Raw genomic sequence first — 18,812 nt, 5'->3', positions numbered from 1 at the left:
CTGGGCTCAAACATGGTTCAGCAGCTCACTGGTACCACTGGTGACTGTGCTGGGGACCTGACCCCAGGGACAGAGCTGTGTCCTGCCCTGGGTTGCTCTGAGGTGCAGCAGTGTGCCCACTCGTAGGTCAGCCCCTGTGCTGCTCTGCTGCTCCCACAAGGATGTAGAGAGGCTTTTTTTTTTTTTTTTTTTTTTTAAATTGTGGGGAGGGGAAGAGAAGTGCAGGGGAAAAAAACGGATGGAGGTGCTAGGAATTCTGCCCGAATGGTGGGAAGATTGCAACGGAATAGAACTGTCGGGAAGGCAGTATATGGATGGCAGTGCGTGGAGATTCGGGACCCGTTTAACTCCTGACCCTCGCCGCGGCCTCAGAGTTTCAGTGCGGAGCACAAAGTTTAAAACGCAAAACCGTGCTTGCTCTGATCTTTTATTTTTAACAATCACCACAGAGCTGCAGAGCCTCCAAAAATATCAGGGATAAAATGGGGTTTGAGAAGGGAAGGGTCCAGTCTGGAGGGTGTGGGATATCCCTGGCTTCCCAAAAAGGACCTCAGTCCCCGCAGAGGGGAGTCCCTGCACAGACACCGGCAGCAGCTCGGGAAGCGGTGCCGCTCCGGAGGGAGGCTGCTCACTGAACACACCGAGTTTTATCAATTTGTGGGGAAGGCGCAGCCCCGCGCGTCCCCGCGCACGGCCCGGGCGCGCCTGGGTACGCACCGGGCACATCTCCCCGCACACGGGCTCCGCCCGCCCCGTCGCGGCGGTGCCCGGCCCTGGGGAGCGGGGAACAGCTTTGGCCGTGGGGTCTGGCTGCGCCCCGGCCTCTCAGCCCGGCAGAGACCCCGCTCAGCCCCGCGGCCCCGGGAGCGGCCCCGCGGAGCTGCCCCGACGGGCGCGGGGGTCCCGGGCGAGGAGCTCCGCAGCCGTTTCCCGTTGCGGGGGAGCGAGTTCCGCAGCCGGCCCGGACCCCGCCCGCGGGCTCGGGCTGCCCCGGGGGAGCCTTTCGTTGCACCAAAACCAACGAACAAACGAAGAACGACCGAAAAAAATCCGAAAACACAATCGCAAACGAAGCATCGGCTCTAAAGGGGCCCCGATGGCCTCGCACCCCGTAACAGCGGCTCCGAGGGGCCGGGAGCGGGGCCGGGGCCGGCCAGGAGACGGGACAGGGCTGCCCGGCTCCTGCCGTCGGGGCCGGGCGGGGGCCGCGCCGCCCCGGGACGCTCTGACCGGGGGTGGCCGCGCACCGTGGAGAGGGGATCGGGAGACCGGGCATGTACTTACGGGCGAGGGCGCCGGGGCCTGGGCCGCTCGGAGCCGCTTCGGCGCTGCCCTGGCGTGGTTGGGCTTAAGAGCCGTCGGGCGGGCGCAGGACAATGGCCGGGAGGAGGGGGCCGGGGCCGGGGGCCGGCGGGAGGCGGGGAGGGGCCGGGGCCGCCCGCCGCCGCTCCGCCCCCCCGCGTCTGGCGTAAACCCGGCGCCGGGCTAAAAGAACCGGCGAGCTACCGGCTCCCGGGGCTGGTGGCCGCCGCCGCGGACGGCTCGGCGGTGCCGGCGGCAGCGCCTGGCCCGGCCCGCCCCGTCGCGTCCCGCCGCGCCATGTCGCTGAGCCCCAGGCACACGACGCCCTTCTCGGTCACCGATATCCTCAGCCCGATGGAGGAGAGCTACAAGAAGTTCGGCGGCATGGACGGGGCGGGCGGGCTGGGCGCGGCCCTCGGGCCGTACCGCCAGGCGTCCGTGGCCCCCGCTGCCGCCGCCGTCCCGCAGCACGTTCCCGCGGGCGCGGCCGCCTATCACATGCCCCACGGCGTCTCGCAGTTTCCGCACGGCGCCGTCGGGGGCTACTGCAACGGCGGGCTGGGCAACGTGGGCGAGCTGCCTGCCTACCCCGAGGGGATGCGGGGCGGCGCGGCGGCGGGAGGCGGCTGGTACGGGCCCGCCGGCGACCCCCGCTACTCCAGCAGTAAGTGCGGGCGCGGGGGGCGCGGCAGAGGAGAAGGGGGGCGGCCAGGCGCGGGGGGAGCGCCCCGACGGGCGGGCGCCGGCCGGCGTTGAGCATGCCGTCCCGCTCAGTCTCCAGGTTCATGGGCCCGTCGGCGGGGATGAACGTGGCCGGCATGGGCGGCCTGAGCGGCATCGCCGAGGGTGCCAAGGCCATCGTGCCGCTGCACGCGGCGCCGCGGAGGAAGAGGAGGGTGCTCTTCTCCCAGGCGCAGGTCTACGAGCTGGAGCGGCGCTTCAAGCAGCAGCGGTACCTGTCGGCGCCGGAGCGGGAGCACCTGGCCAGCCTGATCCACCTGACCCCCACGCAGGTGAAGATCTGGTTCCAGAATCACCGCTACAAGATGAAGCGCCAGGCCAAGGACAAGGCGGCCGCCCAGCAGTTACACCCCGACGGCGCCGGCGGCGGCGGCGGCTTGTGCCAGCAGCCTTCGCCGCGCCGCGTGGCCGTGCCGGTGCTGGTGAAGGACGGCAAACCCTGCCCGCCGCCGGGCAACGGCACCCCGGGCCCCGGGCCGGTCGCCCCCGCCGCCCCCGCCGCCGCCGCGCCCGCCGCGCACCCGCACCCCGGCTCGCTGGGGCAGGCGGCCGACCTGGAGGAGCTGTCACCCAGCCCGCCGGCGCTGCACGGCCCCGTGGCTCCCCTGGCCCCCCTGGACTCGGCCGGCGTCGACTACAACGGCGGCATGGTCAGCCCCAACCTGCTCTACGGCAGGACGTGGTAATCGGTGCGTCCCGTGCGCGTTCCTCCGACAGCCCCGCTCCTCCGGCACCGGACGCATCGCCCTGCCCGGTACCCGCGGGGATCGCCGACGGCCGCCTGACCCCCGGTCCCCTCCCAGCCTCCCTTCGAGTTTTTTTTAAGTCTCTCCTGTTTTTGGACAAACGGCCCCGACGACAGCACCGAGTGCTTGCGTGAGTGTGCGTCAGTGTGAATTGTGTGAGTGCTGGTATGCACGCGTGTCCGGCCTCCGTGTCCCGGCCGCGGAGAGCTCCTCTCGACGGGGCAAGGGCAGCCAGGGCAGCGCGGGGCCGCGCTCCGGCCCGGCCTCTCTCCCCGGCGGTAGCGCAGCCCGGGAGCCCCGGCGCGTACCGCGACAGCTCCGCGGAGCGCCACAGTAAATCCTCTGAAGCGCAACTCATCTCGGCCGAATTAATTTCGTGGGGGTGCCCCGGAATGCCATTCCGTTCTTACCGCTATCTGAGGTAAATTGAGTCGCAGCTCAGTTGAGGCGGGAGCCGTGGCAGGAGAGCCCTGAAGCGCCGGTGCTCGGATTTAAGGGGAAAACCCCGTTTTTCTCGTTGTTATTAAATACCGTGCAGTTAATGAATGTCCGTGCGTGGACGGGGCGCGCGTCCCGCGGAACCGCCTCAAGCCTCCGGCCCTTGGCTAAGCTCCTGACGAGCTCAGAGCCCTGCGGAGGTGACGGAGAGCCCGGTGACTCTCGGGGCTGGATCCCGCTTCCTGCCGGGATCAGACCCCGCAGCAGCCGGTGCCGGAGGATGCGCTGCGCCGGAGCAGGGTTTATCCCCGCACCATTTTCCGAGGAAATCCCGCACGTCGGGAAACGCTCCTCGGGACTTTCCGGCAAGTTTTCTTTCTTTTATTTTTTATTTTAATTTTATTTTAAACAATAAAAGGAAGCCTTGTTCTCACGAGTCAGCTGCTTCATTCTCGGTGTATGGACTGAAGGACAACCTCAAAATCCCTTTTTCTGCCTCCCTGTCAGCTGCCAAAATTTAATTCTGTGCTCCCCCGCCTCTGCCAGGGTTTCCCATCCTTGGGGGACCCACTGAACCCCAACCCTGGCCGGGCTCCCCAGCCCCGGGGGTCACTCCACTCCCAGCTGTGCCATGAAGGAACGATTCTGAGGTGGAAAATAGGGATTTTGGCCTCTGCAAGACAACAGACCCGCTCCCAGACCCCTCCCCAAGCCCCATGCAGGAACCTGGAGAGGAAGGAAATCTCCACTGTTCTTCTGGAAAGAGACTCCCTTTCCCTCCCGGCAGGTGCCACACGGGTACGACACCCCCCCAGCTCCCTCCCCTTTCCATGAGGGAGAATTTCTCCCTGCTGGGTCTCACAGTGTCTGGGGTGGGACTGAGCCCAGCCCGGTGAGTGGTTTCTGCCTCAAATTCTCTTAAATGTAAGGGGATATATAGGGCTCAGCCCCAGACTGGGGGAAAAAAATTTATCTGTCAGAAAAATAGCCTGAGGAACACCACAGGATTGCTGTCCCAGGGTGACCCCCAGGCCCTCCAGCAGCTGGGGGCACATGCAACTGAAGCAGAGCCCCGGGAAAGATGGTGCTGCCTGGCCAGGTCCTGCATCCCAGCCCTGCATCAGAGCTGAGGAAACTAAGCCAGTGTGCTGCTCTGAGCATCGCTCCGAGGGTCCGAGTGAGCAGCGCAGCTCCCAGGGCCCAGGCTGGCTCCACTTGGGATCAGACCACAAGGGGGTGAAGGGTTGGGCAAGGTGAAACCTGCAGGGATGAGCCTTTCCCACAGCAGCCCCACAAGTGTTCACCCAGAGTCTTTGTGCCCCAAAAAATGGGAACAAGGGACAAAGCCAACAGCACCCGGGTCGATCCACCTTTGGAACATAGGTGACCCACCCCACTCCCTCCTTCAGCCCATTCCCATGAAAATGCACCCTCAGAGCTGGTTTTGTCCTGCTGGAAAAGCAAAATGCCTCTTTTAGAGCATCCCAATCCTTTCCCAGCCACGGGAGAAGGTCCTGGGGAGGGCTGGCAGCTCCCAGCCCATGAACACCGCATCACAATGAAGGATTCTGCTCCACCTTCCATCACTTGAAAATAATGAAGCCAGGCTGATGATTTCTTCCTTCCAAGGTTAAACGGGGGTGTCAAGGCTTTCCCCCCAGTTGCTAGTGATTAATACCTGGATGATTGGAAAGAAGGGAGCATCAAGGAGTCGGGGCAAGAGCGGGGCTGGGAACTTTACTGATTTACAGAATACCTGGATTTAATGGAAAAGTCCAAAGGGAAAGCTGAACTAGATGCTCTCCTCAGTTTCTTTTTTTTTTTTTTTAAATTAAACAAAGATTTTAAATGCTAGAGGTTGGAGGAATTGCTTTCCAATAAATCAACAGGAATGTGTGTACACAGGTAAAAGATACAAACAGGCTCTGGAGGGGGCTGGAAATTAACCAAACACCACTGCTCACAATTTCAAAAGCCAGTTTATAAAGCAAATAAAAATATTTACTGATTTGGTACACTCACACAGAAAATTCCTAGAAAGACTGCTAAAAACTAATGGAATTTCTGCTCTTCACAGCCATTTAAAATTAGGTATCAAACAGACAAACCCACAGCCCCTGCCTGGTTATGCCACGACAAAACCCACCTCAGAAACAGGCACACATAAAAAAATTTACTTCAGAGTCCAAAAAACTGAAGGAAGCACCTGCCGAGGAGCAGCAAGGGCTGTGTCTTTCCGTGCCACTGACTGCCTGCTGAGTCTGCCCCGAGAGTTCATAAAATCCCATTTCTGGGCATTCTTTCCAACTCTGTGTCTGTTTTCAGGCTCTTGTATGTGGAGTAGAGGATGTTTGGAGTTCAGATGTTCAGGCAGTGCTCGGCACAGCGTGGATATGTAAGGACAATGCAGCACTCCCACCTCATCTGACAGCAATCCGCTCCTTCCAGTCCCTCCCAAGAAATCATCATCAGGTCCGTAAGAAATGTGCACATTTAAAACAGGCATCTGTTTAAAAACTACAAGGACGGTGCTTAACAGCTTCATTCCCCCCCCCGTTGCTCCACAAATAATAAAAAGAACAAAAGCAAAAAACCCAGACGTTTTCCATGTTTCAAAAAAACCAGGAGGCAGGAGCTAATTCCAGCTGTACCTTCCTGCAGGAGGTGGGAGCGGGTAGGGCCTCCCGGGGCCATACACCTGCAAACAAACAAACAAAAGCAAGCATTTATTTTTGGGATTAGCAGCACAAGTGGGGTGAGCTTGAGGCGCCATACAGAACAGGGACAAAACATCCTCTGCACGGAGAGGTGCCAGGGGCAGGGCTAAGCATCCCTCACCCAGCTGTGGAGTCTCTCAGAAACACAGGCTGGGGCTGGATCCCCTGGTGCAGAGCAGAGCTGCGCAGCACCAGCTTTGGAATCCCAAATAAATCCACCCCCAGCCAGCATTGCGGGGTGGATATGTGTCACCCATATGTGACACCTCTGCTGTGCTCTGTCTGCAGCAAAGACACAAATGTTGGAGCCAGGGACATGGGGCAGCTCACACTCAGCATTTTTACACAAAAGTATTTTAAGGAAAAACGAAAGCTGTATTTGTTGCAGAAGAGGCGCTTTCCAGCACTTGTTTGCCCTAATAAGAGGTCAAAGGGATCTGAATCCCACTTTGGAAATTACTCCAAATTAGATGTATATTTGTACTTAAATTCAGGCATTTGGTACATCAAGTATCCAAAGAGAAAATCCATTTGAAATTTTCGCAGAGCCCCCCGAAGCATTTAAAATTATTTCCAAACCTGGTACATTGCAGAGACCAGCAAGTTAATTAAAGGTGATGCACCAACACCAGCTACAGGCTTGATTTGCTCTTTACTCGGGGATTTTGGGTGTGGAGGGAAAAAGGGGCTCCTTCCTTTAAAAGAGAAATCTCTCTTCATCACAGCACACGGTGGCTGGGATAACCACGGAAACCGTGGAGCTGGTGAGCAGACCTGCCAGGGAGGCTCTTGCAGCCTGCCCATGCAAGGAAGGTTTGTTTCCAGCCTTGATGACTCAATTAAAAAAGGAAACAAGTTGTCTACATCCCTTAAAAATCCCTTCCAAACCATCAGCAGGGAAGGACAAAGCGGAGGTCTGGTAGTGCTGCAGCAGCCGTGGATGTGGACGCTCCGTTTTGTGCTGCTCCGGGCTGGAAAAAACTGCCCAACACCTGCACCACCCCAGCAAGCTCATTCTTTGGTTCTCTGGGAGAGCTGGAAGGCAGCAAAGCCCCACTCCCAGGGAGCCCCCCAGATCCATGGCAGCTGCATTAATTTTGTAAGCACTCTGCAGCAGCACGTTTATTAACCTCTTCAGACCATGTTCTGTATGCCATAAAAAAAGAATTCAGAGGTGAAAGGGCCCAAAGATAATTATTTATGCTGCTACGTGTCACCAGTTCCACTTGAATCCCTTTTCAAGGCTTTAAAGCTTTGAAATTTTCAGGCAGCAAGGCCGGATTCAATGATTAGGCTGGCACCCTAAACCCTTTCAGGTACTTTCTCATTTCACTCCAGCCTCGAAGAAATAATGACATCTGAAAGTTCATTTAAAAATAACAAGAACAGGAAAAAAAAGAAAAAAAAAAAAAAGAAAAAAGAAAATTAAAAGCAGATAAACAGTTGCAGCACAACTGCAAGGGGAATTTTTTAATGAAGCAAATTCACTGGCGCTAAAAGATTTGTGCTTAACCATGAACTCATCATGTATGTGAATAAAAATAAAAGGGTTGTCACTGCTGGGTTTAATGTTTCCTGCACCCGCAGGTGGGTCCATGCCAGCACTGGGGGAATTTTGGGCAAGACCACACCTTTACCCAGGCTGTGGATGCCCACAGGGCTTCAAAGTGGGAATTAACAGAGATACCCTCCCTGGGCCCCCACTGCAAACCCTGCTGGAAATGGTTTATTCCTGCTCCTCCTCATGATTCCAGCTGTTGGGCACAACAATTTAAGGTTGGGAATTAAGTGTTCCAAGCACAGATTCCTTTAGCAGGTGTATCCTGCTTGGGAGAAAGGGGAGAGGAGGGTGTGCCATGGCAGACAGGCTTTTCCAAGAGTCCGTTTCCCAGACTAATTAAACCCTGTCCAGACTCCAGCGGCACAAAGATCCTCCCTCAATTTTTACCCGGGAGCACAGCAGCCCTTGCTATGGATTAGCGCAATCAGGGATTTATTCCTTTGGCTCTGGGTTTGGGTAAACCTGTGTGGCACAAAATGTAAGATTTCTGAAATCTGATCCTATCAATGTGCCTCATCCAAATTTAAAATGTATTTTAGAGCTCCACTGGTTGGGTCAAGGTTCAGGCCCCATTATTTCCCTGTGATTATGACCCTTGTTGAGTTCTGCCTCCAGTCACAACCACTGCTGGAAGCATTAGTACTGGTGCTGTGCCATGTAACACATATCTGGGTACTGGGCAGGTGAGCAGGCTGGCAGAGAAAATTAAAACTAGGAGTGATTAAAAAGTGACTTGTCCTGAGCTGAATCAGGCCCCAGCAGAAGGCACATTTCCAACAGTTTGTGCCTTAATTTCCACATAAAGGACCGGGCAATCGGGCTGTTACCTCCTCCTTCCTGGGACTGGTCACTAACCTTCCCACAGTTCTGATTTCCACAAACAGCAATAGAACTAGGTGTTCAAACTAGATATCCAAAATTCATTTAAAACGAGAGTTTAGCAGTGTAAACACCCAGAGTTCTGGTACAACGGCATATGCAGATATGTTTTACTGGGATCACACCCTCCAGAAAATTCCCTAAACATTGAGTCACCTGCTACTTTCAAGCAGCATTTTCAGTCTGTGGCATTTTCATGAACTGCTGATCAAATCACCTGTAATTTTGGATGAGGTTCTCCCCTCACAACTGCTTGTTTCCTTTTAACTGCACAGAGCTATTTCCACATGCTTATTCCTCTGGCTATGAGAGCCCAACATTTGCATTAAGGAGGTTTTCAGCTCAGAGAAAGCCAATAAGCACTTCAGGGGAGAAACTCAGGAAGCTATAAGAATCTACATTTTAAACATGCTGGAGAGAACCCAAAAGGTCTAGTGGGCAGATTTTCTTGTGGAAGAAGAAGACTGGCGGGAATGCTTGCCTCAGGCTGCAGGAGGAGAGTGACCATTTCATGGACACTGGTGGTGCAGCCCCAGCATGGGCCTTGTGCGAGGAGTACAGCCAGAGGTGCTGGCCGAGGCTGGGCAGTCACCCACCTGTGTGTGGTGACACAGTGACACTAAATCCAGCTCAGCACGCTTGCCCATGCCACATGAGGGAAAAGAACTGGCTGGGAGGGGAACATACAGTACCACGTGGGGCCCCACTTTCCTACCTGTCTGCCCCTGTCCATGCGGTCCTCGGGTCTCTGTGGGTATCCCATGGGCCCCAGCCCCTGGTACTGAGCTGGCTGGAACTGGTTTGGGGATGGCAGCATGCGGTTCCAGGCGAGGAGAGGAGCAGCTCCAGAGGTTCTGTGCAAGGAAAGAACACTGCAGTGGGAACTGGGCTCCTGCAGAGCATCCCACAGCACGGACACACTCCTGGCTTTGTCTCCAAGCTGAGCATGGACAGCCAAGTGCTAGTGAGAAACCAGGAGCAGGGAATGTCTTCCCAAATCCTCCTAAAGGTCGCTTTGCTGACCTCTTCCTTCGGCACAGCTTGGAAGCTGCGCAAACTTGGCTGCACACAGCACATTTTTCCAATTCCCTGGAAGGCTTCCACGCACCTTTTATTGCAGAGGCAGATCTGCCGATCCCAAAAGCTCCCCAGCACCCCAGGAGTAAACATGTGCCACATGGGAGCCAGGAGCTTTCTTTGAACGCCCAGACTCTTTCTGGGAGCCCATTCTTCCCAGTTAATTGCAGGTTGCAAATGAATTCTTACGGCGAGCATTCGGAATCTAGGGTAGGGGCCTTGGCTGCTTTTTCCCATCCATTATTCTGCTCAATATGTCAGGAGGTCTGATCGGGAAGAAACCTTTTCAAGTTCTATTGATGCCATTTTCAATTGACCACGGTGACCTAGCAACATAAGCACTAATTGGCACGGGCTGACTGACATTTGGTGTACAGTTTATATGGGAACACAGATCCGACATCCATTATGGCCCAGTTTGCCATCCTGGATTACCCACAGCAAGAAATGTTTTCATTTCCTTCAAGTACCCATTCCAACATGATAATTAGAAAGCAACAGGTAGAACACGTCCAGTATTGTTTGATTCAAAATATTTAGGGAAATGCTACAGCCGTGATCCAGTTGTTACAGCTGAGGGACAATTCCTTAAAGGATTCAGGGCAGGTGGGTCCTGCAGGACAGTATGATGTTGTGAGGGAAAAACATGGAGAGTGGAGACGGTTAATCCTTCCTGACCCCTACTGAAGAGGGACTTGGCTGAGCAGAGCAGGGCCAGCCTGGAGGGAGACAGGGACAGCAGGGAACAGAGGCTCTGCATCCCAGGTTTGGGATGGGGACAGCAGGGAACAGAGGTTCTGCATCCCAGGTTTGGGATGGGGACAGCAGGGAACAGAGGCTCTGCATCCCAGGTTTGGGATGGGGACAGCAGGGAACAGAGGCTGTGCATCCCAGGTTTACCTGCTGCACTACACACCACCCCTCAAAGGAGCCATGCTGTAGTTAAAGCTAAGAACACTTTGCTTTTGTGGGGACTAAACTCTCAAAAAAAAAAAAAAAAAAAAAAAAAAAAAAATCAACATTCTAAGTTCATCCTGTGTTCATACTCACTTCTTTTGATTTAGTATTTTGTGTACTAAGTTTTTTCCCCTAATGATTCCTAGACAACAGCAGACTCTCCAGCAAAAATACACTCCTCAGCCATAAGGAAAACTACAGGGAATTACCTATATAGCCCCAGCTCCAGGGCTTTCATTAACAATCATTCTGCCTCTGCAACAAGTGCTGGTGATAAATATGACTGAGGCTCACAGCCCAGCTCTTGCTTCATGCCTGGAGTGGGGAAGTTTGACACAAATTTCTTTTGACATTAATTTTTATTTGGCAGAGAGCTTAAACTTTTAAAGTGCTATTTAGTGAAAAGTTGAGATATTTAATAAATTAAACACAACACAACTAACATCACTGCTTTGTTGGGGCACTGGTTGGTTGGTGATCTAAATCACCTGAGGGTAGAGATCTGTACACAGCAAAGCTGTAATCAAAAAAAAGAGCTGTGCCACTTGAAACACCCCAGTAGCTCACACTGGCAGTTACCCACAGGCACTGTCCAGAGTTACATCAACTCAAACACATTCAGCCAGGTCAGCTAAATTCAGGAGAATTTACACAGGAAAACATTCCCGTCTTCACACCCCAGCCACTTTGGAAATTATTTCTATGAATAGGTTAAGCAAAAAAGATCTGTTCAACCAGATGACACATTTTCATCAGCCAGGTAGCAAATCTCTCTCTATAAACTCTGGACTGGCTCAAGAGCATGAAAATGACCTCTGAAGTGTCCTGAAATGTCAGGACAGGGAAGAGGTACCCAAAATTCAGTTTTCCTGCTGCACACCAAGGTGCACCACTAGGTTTAAAAGCAAGAAATCCTGCACAGGAGACAAGAATGGCTGGATTATGGAGAAGCAGCTTTACACTCCTGGTGTTTCTCCCCAGGCCTGGGAAGGAAGAGCCAATTTAGCCCCTGCTGCACCATTCCATCCCTGCAATAGAACACCTGGCAGGGAGAGGGCTCCTTGCTTATCCCTTACTCAGACTGATGAATCCAGGATATCCCAGCCTCCTGCCCACCCACTCCATCCCACAGGGCTGGAGCAGGGCTGGCTTCTCCCTCGGTTCCTTCCTTCCCTGAGCAGAAATCCTTGGCTCCTCTCTGTGACGGCACCTATTGCTCCTGGACAGCTGCAGCAGCAAGAGGGGGCAGCAGTTTGGAGAACCAGCAGCTCCCAGGGAAAGAATAGGAAACTTAAGCTGCCTTCAACAGGTTCAGATGCTTTTTCCTGTACCAAGTGTCTCTGTGTTTAACCTTCTGCTTAAGTCTCTGTGCTTGCCTCTGTACAGCAACTAAACACCGGCTCTAAGCACGTTTGATCTGTTCCCCAAATCCAAAACCTTCGAAGAACACAGCAAAACTACTTATCCTCAGTGCTGGCAGAGCTTTTCATAAACCCTGCACAGTGTTACAAAGGAAAGGCAGTGATAAGTGACAGACCTGCAGCAGTCCTTCACAAATAAAAGTACATAAATAGGATTTAATTAAGGGGTGGGAGTGGCAACTCCCATGGCCCAAGCAGTATTAAAGTTGACATTATGAATTAATCTTGCCGTACAATATTCCACACAGATGAGGCACAGGACAAGGGAGCCCGGCTTACTTCATTTGGGATCAAAATGGTTGCCATGGAAAGTGACTGTGGAGAGCTCAATAAATTCCCCCAAAGCCCATATTTTCAATGGTGAAACATTTGCAAATAAACCCAGGGGGAAAAAAGCTGGGCATTGGAGCAGAAACTTCTCTCCCTCCTCCATAAACATAAATAAATGTCATTATTCATAGCTGACACAGGTAGCCTGGGTTTATTGAGCCCACCCCACCAGAAGACACACAAGCCATCCATGAGGGGACGCATGTAAAACATCCGTGATTATCAAACCATGTCACATTCCTTCTATTTGATGGCACTTATTGGGTTGCAGATTCCATAATCCTTCCCTGAGTCCCTTCTGCATTTAATTCAGTTCAGCCTTAAGTAGTTAAAGAAACTGTTTTCAGTGGCAACTAATAACTACTGACCTACAGTGACACTGCCCTACAATGGGCTTGTCAGGCCTGAAAAACTTGTACCAAAGAAGCTGATTAGGACTTCAAGAGGTTTGTAGCAAGAATCAATGGCTGGTCTGTGCTAATGCTGCGGCTGTGGCACAGGAATGATAAAAGAGGAACACCATTATTTATGCCTCATTAAGCTCCACAGCCCTCCTAAAAAGAAATTTGTTTAGCCTGTCCAAAATCTAATGCAGTTTTAAGCTCTCTGTGTTCAATTTCATAGTATCTCAAAAGCTTCAATAAGATAAAGGCCAAAGAACCAAGAACAGTACCAAAGCACCAACAGTAAAGTTAATTTTGAAGCCTGAGTTTTAATGGAAAGTGTTTTTCCCTCCTTTTTTTTTAATACAAAGTACTAGAGTCTTTTAAAGGATGAACACCACGTAGTGGGCTCTCAAAACATCAATAAATCATGGACATTAATTAACTCAAAAAACCTCTCATACAGCACGATTTACACAATTTTAAACCACGATATTCCAAACACAGAAGGGAAAAGCAAACATTGGGATGGTTGGCAGAGCCCAGTCCACCCTGGTGGGCACATTTCACATCCCTCCTGCCTTACCTTTGTGGTGTCTGCTGGAACAAGGGTGTGGGACCTCTCCAGGACTCCTGGGGCCGAAGATCTGGAGGGCAAAATGAGATGACAAAATAAGAGAGAGCAAGTACAACTCATGAGCTGTGCTCACTCCTCTGAGTGCCCCAGAGCTGCTTTTGGGAAGCCAAACAGGAAAGCTCAGGCTGGATGTGCCACAAATACACTCCAAGTCATGGCTTCCTGCTGTCCACAGAGAAAAAGCCACTTTTTTGGCTCTAGCACATCCAATTAGCTTCATAGCATAGAATCATGAATTTTAATTGCTAGATCTAGCATTGGTTAGTGCTCAGATGCTTCACAGGTGTCTCCTCTTGAATTTTTGAGGATGCAAAACCTTGTCTGTCATCCTAACAATTCAGTTTAATATTTATATATCTTACCAGTACATTCATTACTATAAAAAGACACAGGCACTCAAATACACACCTACCACTGTGTTACCACAACACACCATGTTTGTGACCAACAAAGATGTCAAAGTCAAAATATGGGCCAGTTTCCCTCTGACTGGGTGAAGTTATTCCATAAAGGCAACTAAAACAATGGCCAGAGGATGGAATAAAGTGGATGATTCTGTTTTATTCATGTTTGGGTAAATATAGTTATATTTAGGATGCAAAGGACAAAGCATTCATTAAAATAAAATATAAATACATTATCACTAAAGATGGTAAAGGTGCATTTAAGAGTTACTGTGGGCAGTGATAATACACTAATAAAAAACTATTAATGATGTCTCATAATGGAATCAGACTGAATTAAGCCTTTTTGGGTAAAACGTTGGCCAGAGCCCCAGTGCTGGCGTGCAGGAGACCACCCACTCACCCATTGTTTGTGCCACCCAAACCAGCCCTACACAAAGGCAAAGCAGGAGCAACACTGCTTTAACAGGGCCCGCAATTAAATGCTTGTTGTCCTTCTAAATAACCTGGTCAGCAAACAGGATAAAAGCAGCAGCTCCTCAAAAGCACCCAGGCAGCCCCCAGCACTCGGGGCCAATGTCAATCAAAAGCTCCAGTTTCACTGACACCTTTGATGGCTTTCAATGGCCTTCAAGTGTGACCTAATTCCAACAGCTGGTTCCAGCAGCTGGATAATGGCAGGCACCCTGCTGTGCTGCCAGGGGCCAGGACATGGAAGCCTGGCCTCCCTTGGAAAGGGGCAGGGGGAAACATAAAATAAATAAGTCTGCGCCTCTCTCCTACCTCTGGCTGGATTGTCTGTCCCAGCCCCAGCAAAGAGAACACCAAATAAATTCCCAGCCCCAGCAGCTCTGCTCTTCCTGGGAGCCTGCTGGGCAGAGCCAATCCAGCCCATAATTCTTCATTTATCCCCCATGCAGGGTTATTTTTTCAGCTTTACACCTATACAAACAACCCCATTAACCAGGATATGAGCCTGTTTTTACACCCCCAGGCACACACAGAGCTGCCAACCAATGCTCCTTAGCTCCTCTTTTCCAGCCAATTTCCAGCCTGAGGCAGACCAGGACTGAGGGTACGGAAGTGGCACTTCCCTGATGATCAGCCTGGGAATCTCAAGGGCTTTTCCAGGACTGAACAGGCTGCACCCACACAAAGCCATGTTTATTTTGGAATACAAGGGGAGGGCAATGGAATCTATAATGCTGCTTTAGGGGAAAAGGATAAATTTATCAACTGGAGCTTAAACTATTTTAAAAATTTTGGGCCAGTCCCTGAGTGCCACAACTTTCAACCAAAAATATCCTAAAATGACTCTCTGCAAGTTTCACAGACAGCAGCAGCACAGAAACACAGGCAACATCTTGTTTCCAGACCCTTCCTCTCCATGTGAGCAAGGATCCAGCTCTTCTGCTGTAACCACACCTTTCTCCATCAATGAAATAATCATCAAAACATTTAAAGCCCCCCTATTCATTTGTATGGCTGATGGAATAACCTTGGAGGGAGAGAGTCTGGAGCAGTGAATTGCACTTCAGAAAGGTACAAAGTGGGAGAAAGAATGACAATTAATATTTTCTTTAGGCTGCAAAACTTAGGTGTTTCCCAGAGCTATAAGGCCAAAGAAACTGCCTTGTCTAGCAGCTCCTCAAGTAACAATTTATCTAATCAGGGTGGCAATCAAAGAGAAGATTTTGTGTTTACTGATTGCACTAATCAAAATCACTTTTCCAAGGCAGCTAATTGACAAGTTTACTGCCTGCCATGCAAGTTATAAATCAGATGTCCTGCACTGCAGGAGCCAAACCTGCCACTCCCAGAGCGCTGCCACTCTGCACTTGACTCCCCAAGTTATCAGCACAGACAATTATTCATCAGCTGAAAATTGGCACATCCGAGGCAAATCAGGGAGCACTGGTGAGAAACACCCCCAGCCCTGAGGCTCTTGAGGAGGAGCTGGCTCCTGGCTTGACCGAATCGCCCTTCTGGAGGCTGATTTTACCGCATGTGCATGAAAACAGCACACACTAAGTTGCTCTGCACCAGTCCCACTGAATGCGGGGGGGGTTCGACCGCATCAGCCGTGGTTTTTCAGGAATGTGTGGGCTCCAGGTGCCTCCCAGCCTGGCCACACCACAACTGCAGTTCTCTCACAACAGTATAGCTGATGAACACAACTTGGACACTGGAGAGAACCTTGTGTCATCCAAGAGGCCTTCCCATTTCTCCTGATTTGATTTTCCAGCTGAAGGTACTGGTGCTTTGATGAAGACACCTGGGGACTGAAGAGGTGACTGCAAAAGGCAAGAAGATGCTTAGGTGCATCTGAAGAGGTGCTACCAGATCTAGGAACACCTCTGGGGACTCCAGGCAGAATGTTGTTGGGGGAAATTGGCCCAAGTGCTCATGAATTCCCAACCACACTGTGCCGGCAGACTGCTCCCACTCAGCAAGAGCCTCACTACAGTGGGGTTTGGAGAGCTGCTGACACGCCTCATCTTCACAGATCTGCTTGGCACCAGACCCACACAATCCGTAATCCAGGATGTGTTATGATCTTTGGGCAGGTGAACATCCAAAAGGCTGATCCCAGCAGAAATCCAAGGCTATGTCACCTGGAGGTATTCTTCTACCAAGGGTTTAAGCAAGTCTGACTCTACCTAGTAGAACAAGAGCTGAGTCACACATGGTTCACTTGGCATTGACAGTCCCAGGTGGGCCAGGCTGGGGCCTGACCCTGCAGTCAGGCAGCAGGATGGGTTTTGGGAATGGTTCTAGGAAGCAACACAGCCCTCACGGTGTTTGATCCATTCTCCTGATAGACATGAGCTGCCCTCAGGCCCCAAATAATGAGGCACTGAAAGAAACAGTCTCCAAACTCTAAGTCAACCGCTGCCATAATCATTTGCAAAGACTTGACACAACAATCAGTGCAAATGAGAAGTTAATCGGATTTTAAGTCTAATCTCCTAGGAGAGTCCTAGCAGAAGAGGAGGAACAACACCACCTGGTGAAGTGCCAGAGGACACGTTTGCAGTGTGCAGCACTGTGGTGTCCCATGAAAGCAGAGTGCCAGGAAGTGGCTCTGGAAAGCGAGGCTGGAGCACGGACCTGCATGGTGAAGGAGCCTCCACGAGGCAGCTCCACCTGGCTCCTCTCCCTGCTGCTCCACACAACAGCAGCACAGCAACTTCTGCCTCATGGAAAAAGCAGCACAGGGAGGAGGGAAGAAATGCCCAACCAACTGCTCTGAGGTTTGCCAGGCACATCACAGAACAGCAACTGGCAATGGCTGTGGTGCTCCCCAGGGGGAGGGAAGCCCGCATCAAAGAAAGCCACCAGACAGTTTTCCAAGGCGAACAGATGGACTGGGATTTCTCCTGTAGCAATGGCTCCAAGCCTCCTCAGTTTGAACCAGTCTATGGTACTGGGAGGTATTTGCCTGAAGAGCGCTGCCCGTTCAGCACAAGGGACCCAAGTGCCACAAAGACAAGAGCTTGGGAGTGCCTCATTGGCAGGATCAGGTCCGGGGACGTGGGACAAAAAGAGCACATTGGAGAGTTTCCCACAACACATCAGGACTCAGCAGGAACAGCAGCACAGGGACTGCTGGGCTCCCAAAGACCTCCCCAAAACAACGTAAATATTCTCTTTTTGGAGATGAATTTGTGATGCCTCTCTGGTAGTTCTGCCTTCCCATTCCCCACATTCTTCTTTCCAGATGAAGCACAGATAAGTAAGTGAAATAGATAAAGAGAGCACAGATAAGTAAGTGAAATAGATGAAGAGAGATGATGTTTACACCAACCCAGCTGTGAGAAGCAGGAAGCAGAGGGCACTTACTTGACAGCAGTTTGGGGATCTGCTGCTGGCTGCCCATGAGGGGTCTGGCGTAGGGGCTGCCGTAGGCTCCGAGTGGCACAGCGTTGGGGTACATCCCTGGCATGCCCCTGTCCCTCGGCATCGTGTGCCTGTTATGGGACAAAATGGCAAGGCAGCAGGTCAGGATGCTGTGGTGAGCTCCATATCCCAGCACAGCTGCCTCCCAGCCTATCCCATGCCCCATCTCTTTCCACTGGGCCAGGGATGCACTGGTGGATCAGGGCCCAGGCACATCCTGACACAAAGGGGCCTGGGGAGCTGAGCTGCTCCAAGGGAAATGCTCAGGTTTCCAATGGCACAGCTGTGCTTTTTATTGTGACTGTGACATGCACAAAGGTTCTCAAGTGCAGCCCCAGGACAGCTCTGCTTTTCCTTCTTAAAAGGGGTCGCTTTTCCTTCTTGCAGCTCCCCCAGGGCTGTAGGATGAAGAAGGTATTTTCTCTTCCTAAGGAGACACTCCAGAGTCCAACTTTATTTGCCAGTCTTTTTTAAAACACTCTCTCCTCTGGCTCTGATAAATGCATGGCTCCTTGCACTTCCCAATATAGAAATCCATTTAATTTTTAAAGCTTCTTTGTTTATAAAAGCTTAAAAGACATTACTGTCTTCATTAGCAGTCTTAATTATCACTTGTGAATAACATTTTCGTTGTACCTACAAACAAGCATCCACCAAACAAGTTTTAAAAAAAACCCAAACAACAGGAAAGTAACTTAGAATTATCAAGGAGGGGGAAAAATCAAAAAAGCAAACAAGGCATTACTGCAAAATCACTGTAATGTTCAGTTTTCAGCAATATTGAATTTAAATACCACACACTGAGGTGGAAAACCAGCACCTAAACTTGGAGACTCCATGCCCATCTTTTTTTTGATTTTAATTTAAAAAGGAAAAAGGAGGGCAGTCACCCCAGCAAGGCAGCAGTAACCCCATAGCCTTACCCCAAGGTTCTGAACACTGACTGGTCCAAATGCATTGGTTTCCTGTCCCTGTTAAAGCCAAGCTGTGGTCTCCAAGGCCTGCCATCATTGTTGGCTTTTTCCCAGTCTCCTGGCTTCAGAACTGGAGCAGGTTTCCTGAACAATAAGAACAGTTCCATAAGTACTTACCAGAGCAAATACTCAGATGGATAAATCAGAATGGAATGTCTTGAAAACTAGCAGCTGACACTTACTTTGCTCCAGGTAACACTGTAGCCTTGAAAACAAAGTCTTCAGCAAATTGTGGATCTTTGAATGAGATGCTAGAAGAAAGTATTTGAGGATTAGGTCATTGCATAATGGAGTCAAAATTAAACAGTAGTCACTGCTTTATAGCCAAGAAAGCTAAAAGCAAAC

General features: G+C 51.5%; 2 protein-coding genes across 4 annotated transcripts in view; one reads left to right on the top strand and one right to left on the bottom strand.

Moving 5' to 3' along the window:
- The first annotated feature begins 1,492 nt into the window (after positions 1-1,492).
- On the top strand, positions 1,493-3,663 carry NKX2-4 (NK2 homeobox 4). The gene is made up of 2 exons (XM_021537633.3): positions 1,493-1,966; positions 2,077-3,663. The coding sequence occupies exons 1-2, from the start codon at positions 1,600-1,602 to the stop codon at positions 2,727-2,729; spliced, it is 1,020 nt and encodes a 339-aa protein (XP_021393308.1). The 5' UTR covers positions 1,493-1,599; the 3' UTR covers positions 2,730-3,663.
- Positions 3,664-5,187: 1,524 nt separating this feature from the next.
- XRN2 (5'-3' exoribonuclease 2) overlaps positions 5,188-18,812 on the bottom strand; it is a 32,792-nt gene continuing 19,167 nt past the window's right edge. For all 3 annotated transcript variants that reach the window (XM_085575632.1, XM_021537709.3, XM_085575633.1), the window contains 6 exons: positions 18,650-18,718; positions 18,417-18,551; positions 17,437-17,564; positions 13,139-13,199; positions 9,100-9,238; positions 5,188-5,925 (listed from right to left, as the gene is read on the bottom strand). In XM_085575632.1, coding sequence (XP_085431758.1) covers positions 5,863-5,925; positions 9,100-9,238; positions 13,139-13,199; positions 17,437-17,564; positions 18,417-18,551; positions 18,650-18,718 — 595 coding nt within the window. In that variant the 3' untranslated portion in view covers positions 5,188-5,862. The remainder of the gene's footprint in view (positions 5,926-9,099; positions 9,239-13,138; positions 13,200-17,436; positions 17,565-18,416; positions 18,552-18,649; positions 18,719-18,812) is intronic.

This window comes from Lonchura striata, chromosome 3 (assembly GCF_050655825.1).
Source record: "Lonchura striata isolate lonStrDom1 chromosome 3, ASM5065582v1, whole genome shotgun sequence".
Lineage (NCBI taxonomy): Eukaryota > Metazoa > Chordata > Aves > Passeriformes > Estrildidae > Lonchura > Lonchura striata.
The sequence above is the reverse complement of the archived record's forward strand: the minus strand, read 5'-3'. Positions and strand labels throughout refer to the sequence as shown.